The sequence below is a fragment of the Labrus bergylta genome, chromosome 15 (assembly GCF_963930695.1).
Source record: "Labrus bergylta chromosome 15, fLabBer1.1, whole genome shotgun sequence".
NCBI lineage: Eukaryota > Metazoa > Chordata > Actinopteri > Labriformes > Labridae > Labrus > Labrus bergylta.
In genome coordinates, this window is record NC_089209.1 from 10,987,807 (window position 1) to 10,994,045 (window position 6,239).

The following is a 6,239-nucleotide window of genomic DNA, read 5'->3' on the forward strand; positions in this document are numbered from 1 at the left end:
AAGCTGCAGTTCTCAGAGTGTCCGTGTGAGGGCGCAGTGAGCCTTAATTCGTCTCATCCAGGGATGCTGGTGGCCCGCAGACAAAAGAGAAACGATAAGAGCTTTACAGGGAAGCAAGAGGAGGGTTTTGTAAGAAAACACAAGAGTGTGTTATGGTTATTCATTGTAACATGATTTAATAACTAAAATTAAAATATGAGTTAAAGTTTAAAATATCCATTATGTGTATGTCTACTATTAAGAAACAAAAGATAAAACATTTTTTTAAACCAATTTGTTTGAAACATTTTTCTTCTAAGTAACCTATAACGCCTTATTCATGTCAATACATCAGTAATATTTTAGGATGTGTGTGTCTCTGTGTGTGTGTTGGGGTGCTTTAATCTTGCACTTTACCTGGACGATTTAAACCTTATAGGTTAGTAACATCTAGGCTACTGTAATGCCTTTGAGCAATCTGAGCAATCACTAACAGCCCCTAGGTTTATTCGACAGTTTCATAGCTGATCCTGGGTTTGACATCTCGGTGGAGGAATGATGAGAGAGAATAGACAGTTTTTTCCTGAGGCTGTCAATTATAGAACCCCCCCCCCCCCCCCCCCTCCCCCCGATGTTTCTTCCTTTATGTTACGCCACCTTGTTTTGTTTCGTTCTTGCTGCAATGTTTAGGCTATTTTCTCGATTCACCTTGAAAGAAAAGCTCCAAGCCAGTCTGTCTCCCGCGCCGCAACAAACCCAAAGAGCCCGACTGTACCCCCCCCCCCCCCTTCTCAAAACCAGCCTGAAAGGGAGGAGTCAGCTCTCCTCTCGCAGAACTGAGTGTATAACACTGCAGCCAGGCACAATGTGTGTCAGAGGACTATCTGTACTACCAAAGTATATGACTGCTCTAAATCTGGTGTCTGTATTACTCACTGTGAGACACGAGAAGTATTGGCTTACACTTTATCATCCCGAGGCAGGACAAGGTGAGCATTTCCCCCCAAATAGCAGTTAAATGCAGATTTATTTATTTAATTCATATTTTTCACAGAAAAAAATTGTGTCAGTGTGATTGTTGTCATCCATGTGTTTCTGTAAACATGCTTTTAGAGTCTTAATCCCACTTTCTGGTATGAATAGCCAGTGGTGTGTCCAGTGCGTCCTTTTGCACGGTTTGTGCGTCATGGTCACATTTACGCATATTCTCCTTTGAGATTTGTGCGGTTTTTTAAACCCCACAGAGGAGTGAGTGTGGAATTTAGTGGAGCAGACTATGTGTCTGTGTGTGGGCTTTGACTCATGAGTCGTTTTCAGGTGTGAAAGAGGAGAGAGGGAACGATCAGAGACGTTGTTTTTTTCTTTTCTTTTCTTTTGGGAACTAAAGTGTCTTTTGTTTCTGAACAGGTTTTTCGATTGTGGGATAGAATGCCAGCGATCGTAAGTAAAAACTCCGATTTGGAGTTTGACTCCTTACAACCGTGTTTCTACCCGGATGAGGACGACTTCTACTTCTGTGGTCCCGACTCTGCGCCACCGGGGGAGGACATCTGGAAGAAATTCGAGTTGTTGCCTACACCGCCCCTCTCCCCAAGCCGGGCCGCGCTACCGGGGGAGCCGGCGAATGCCTCCCCGGAAGTAGACCCTCTTGGCTTCGGCTTAGGGGACCCTCTGGACTGGGCTTCCGAGCTGCTGCTCCTGCCCGAGGACGATATTTGGGGGGCGTCCGACGATGGGGACCTGTTCGGCTCAGTTATGGATACTACTAACCCAAACAGCATCATTCTCCAGGACTGTATGTGGAGTGGCTTCTCCGCCAGGGAAAAGCTGGAGCGGGTGGTCACAGAGAAACTAGGAAAGGCTATTTCCACAGCCACAGGAGGCGGCAGCAGCAGCGGCAGCGGGAGGAACGTGTGCGTCAAGGCGCCGGAGGTGGTGAGCCGCAGCTCGGTGTCAGAGTGCGTGGACCCCACAATAGTCTTCCCTTTCCCGGTCCACAAGAAGAACGTGAGCAGGGACTCATCCGGGACCGTTAACACATCAACAACGCACTCGAACATCAACAGTGACTCCGGTAAGCATCTGAATATGCATCAAAAAGCATTTGTTGTCATTTTTTTTATAGACTAATCTGGTGCCAAGAATTTCCCAAAAAATAATGAAACATCTTTTTTTTTTTTTTTTGTTGTTGTTGGAGCTTGTTCATATGACTGGCCCAGAATCGGATTATCTTGTTAGATTCCACGCACGCACACACACACTCTCTCTCTCTCTCTCTCTCACACACACACACACACACACACACACACACACACACACACACACACACACACACACACACACACACACGCGCGCGCAAACTCACAGTGTAGTAAAGTGACACAGTGAACGAGGTTTATGTAATCAGCGGGCTCTTCATCCGGCAGATGGCAGTAAAATGGGGAATTGTGTGCCTTCTTGAACTCAGTTGGCATCCGAGCCAAACAAAAAGACAGTACACAGTCAGTGAATGTAGCAGCCGGAGCAGGTTGTTGGAGGGGATAGATGAAAAGGTGTTCTATAATGCAATGACCAAATAAAGTGTCAGGTTCACGGCACGCGAGTGCTCTCATTACGCATGGATTAAGGGGACAATTTACGCACAGTGGGGGAGAAATCGGCACTTATTTAGGGCAGTGTGTACAAACTGTCGTATTGGGTAGAGTTCATAACTAAAATTAGCCCCAGGAAAAACAAGAGGAGTTACAATATTGTAGCACAAAGAATGATAGCCAAACACAAAGAGAAAAAACGCATCTTCTCTTATTGTTTTGAGTTGGAGGAGGTAGTTATTAAGAAATGATGCCTAACCCTAAACGCCCTAAGATTTCAACTCACATCTATTTCCACCTATGAGTTCCCTAAACAAACACACACGAGCGTCTTATCAGCGTGTTTTCGCAGTGAAACAGTAGTACAAAGGCCTCCAGCTTGGCACAGAGGGCAGACTCAGCCAGCCTCGCCAAACACCTCCTCAAAAGCTAAGAAAAAAGGAGCACGGAGGAGGACCCTGGCAGGCTGCTGGCTTCTTCTTTCAGGGGGTCGACAGCTTTGAAACAAGCGCTCCATCTCGACAGCTGTCTTCCTGGCGCCGTTCCAGCTCCGAGGCTTAAAAAAAAAAAAAAAAGGGGGTGGTGATCCGATCGCCTGCCGAACCACCACCATCCTGGGGCGCGTAAATGTGCTTCCGCCGCTCGCAGCGTTAAGACGTGTCCTGTTTTGTGTAGTTTCTGATCAAAGACACCAATTTAAAACACTATTATCCTTATATCTAAATCAATCTTTCTATTGAAGAGACCTTCATGTAAGCAGATACTCGCGCCGAGAAAAAAACACACTTTATCTAACTGCTTAAGGCACATTTTTTATCTCCACGCGCAGAAATGTTCCCTTTCTTCTATTTATGCATTTCCAGCTTCAATAAATGAGCTTCTCTCTTCTGAGAGAGAGAAAAAAAACACCGTACAGCTAAATCCCAGCTTCACATGTGGCAAACTGGCCACGCCCCCTCATCCAGCCAGCTGTGCCCAGCTTTGTTTTGATGGCAGCAGCCAGACTGTGTGTGTGTGTGTGTGTGTGTGTGTGTGTGTGTGTGTGTGTATGTGTGTGTGTGTGTGTGTGTATGCATGCTCTCCGAGTATGTGTGTGTGACAGCATCCTGGTGCAGCCCTGTCTGAAGTGGGTTACTGTAAGATGTAAAATGCCACACTCTTCACATGCTCCTGAGCTGATAATGAGAGCCATCATTATCACAAAGGCATTTTTTTTTTTTTTAAACTAGGCCTCACACTTCTGTGTGCTTCACCATTGGCCCACTTCCTCTCATCTTCGAAGGCAAGGGTTTGTGATAAAACTCAGCTGCTTGGCAATGATTTCAAAACCTCAGGTATTAAGCTAATGCTGGAAAAGAAGCAGGACTTTTTTTTCCTTTTTTTTTTAAGTCTATAAAAGGTCAAAGTTCATTTGAAGTTTCTTAATTCCTCTGATACCAAAGTGAAGTTCTTAATGCCTCAGCGAGACTGAAGCTGCTCTGATAGACTGAAGGCGTCCGACTTAAAGCGTCTCGTCTCACCGGAGAAGATTAGAAGAAGTTTTGAAGGAGGGATCGAGTCTGTCTGTTCAGCACTGAGACTCAACATGTCAACGCCTGCAGGCTAGATTAGCTGAGGAGTGACTGACACTAAGCATTAAGAGGGTTCTGCTTATGAAAACAGCGTTGAGCAACACTCTCGCTCCCACATACACAAATACACACTTTCTTGATCTCCCATATACACACTCACATACATACCTGTCACCTGCTGGTACACATGCATGGCATTGTGGGAATACTTGGTGTGTCAAAGCGATTGAGTCACTCACATTCTGCTTTTTTTTTCTTCCCCCCCCCAGAAGACGAAGATGACGATGATGATGAAGAAGATGAAGAAGCAGAGGATGAAGACGAGGATGAGGACGAGGATGAGGACGAGGACGACGATGAGGAAGAGGAGGAGGAGATCGACGTGGTCACAGTAGAAAAAAGGCGCTCCACAATCAGCAAGGCGTCGCCCATGGCAACAGGCACTGTCACCATCTCTGTGCACCCAAAAAGCCAAGACTCGAGGGGAGTGGTCTCGGGGTCCGGTGGTCTGGTGAGCCGGTTTGTCAGCCGGGCACCTCAGGAACTGATCCTGAAGAGGAGCTCAGTCCACCAGCAGCAACACAACTACGCAGCGCCCTCGCCGTACGCCTCAGACGACGACCCAACACCACCCTCAAAGAAACAGAAGACGTTAGACACCCCACGGCCCCCGAACAGGACCATATCCTCCTCCTCCTCGTCTTCCTCCACGTCTTGCAGCTCCTTCGCCAGCATGTCAGGCGCGCGCAGCAAACGCAGCGCAAGCGGGGACAGCAGCCCACGCGGCAGCTCTGATTCAGAGGACAGCGAGCGTCGGCGTAACCACAACATTCTCGAACGCCAGCGCCGCAATGACCTGCGCTCCAGCTTCCTGACACTGCGCGACCACGTGCCCGAGCTGGCGCACAACGAGAAGGCGGCGAAGGTGCTCATTCTGAAGAAGGCCACTGATTATGTGAGCTCGCTGGAGACGGAGGAGATGAGGCTGCAGCAGGAGAAGGACAGGCTGCAGGCCCGCAGGCAGCAGCTGATGCGCAGGCTGGAGCATGCAAGGACTCGCTAACAGACAACCACTACAACACGGAAACACTCACAAATACCCTGGACAACCCCCCTGCCTCAACTGAGTCTGAAACACAAGTACACACAAACACACACACACACACACACACACACACACACACACACACACACACACACACACACACACACACACACACACACACAGGCCTTTACACTTATGCACACACACATAGGCCTGCATATCTGTTCATCTCAGAGGACGTTTATCTTCAGGCGACACACACACACCTGCAGGAGAAGAAGAAGGAAGGGGGGGGTTTGCTGGAGGGATGCTTGGACTTTCACTGCCGCCACTTTTTTTGCACATTTGTTGACGTTAAGAATGTTTAGGGTTTACTTTTTCAATCCAGTCACATTGAGGAAAGATAAAACGAAAAGAAAGAGGAAGCAGAGAGGACACACCTTGTTTTTTTTTTTGGTTTTTTTTTACGGTCTTCCCTTCCTCTGGTTTTTAAATCATTTCTATTTGTATCTTGTTTTTTTTTGTTGTTTTTTTTGTACTCACTGTGACACCAGCCTGGAATCTGGGTGATTCCCACATGATGGATGGATGGATGTCCGAGGGCACTTTGCTTGGAGAGTTCACATACAAGAAGCAGTGCACACTTAACTTTGCCTTCACCACTGCAAAAAATAAAGAAATAAATAAACTGAAGAGACTATGATGACGTTTGAGGTGTTATGGTTCACAGAAACGATGCCACTACAGGTTTCTCTTTCTCTCACTCCTCTCACACACTGGTGCTCAAACAAAGTTCAGTGGATGTATAACTGTGCACCTTGCTAGCCGACACTTTTGTATATAACAATAGTGTACAGACAAAAATACACTCAGATCTGCCTTGTTTTGTAATACATTTTGTCCTTGTTTTTTTTTTATACATGTCAGGAAGCTGCCAATAACTAGACTGGAATTTATATACCTTTAAAGTACTGTAAGGCCTCGATTTTTGAGAGTCATGAACTTTGTAATATAACAATATATTGTTTTGTTTCCCTTCTTTTTTCTTTGTAT

The 6,239-nt window shown here is 46.6% G+C and overlaps 1 protein-coding gene across 2 annotated transcripts in view; it reads left to right on the forward strand.

The window, feature by feature from the left end:
* Positions 1 to 809: 809 nt before the first annotated feature.
* The window catches only part of mycn (MYCN proto-oncogene, bHLH transcription factor), a 5,793-nt gene continuing 363 nt past the window's right edge, over positions 810 to 6,239 (forward strand). The window contains exons 1-3 of one of the 2 annotated variants that reach the window (XM_065963827.1): positions 810 to 968; positions 1,387 to 2,053; positions 4,414 to 6,239. The exon at positions 4,414 to 6,239 is cut by the window's right edge and continues 363 nt beyond it. In XM_065963827.1, the coding sequence (XP_065819899.1) occupies positions 1,408 to 2,053; positions 4,414 to 5,204 (1,437 nt within the window). In that variant the 5' untranslated portion in view covers positions 810 to 968; positions 1,387 to 1,407 and the 3' untranslated portion in view covers positions 5,205 to 6,239. Of the gene's footprint in view, positions 969 to 1,386; positions 2,054 to 4,410 lie in introns of both variants that reach the window. The other variant, XM_020641543.3, reaches the window with a different exon arrangement.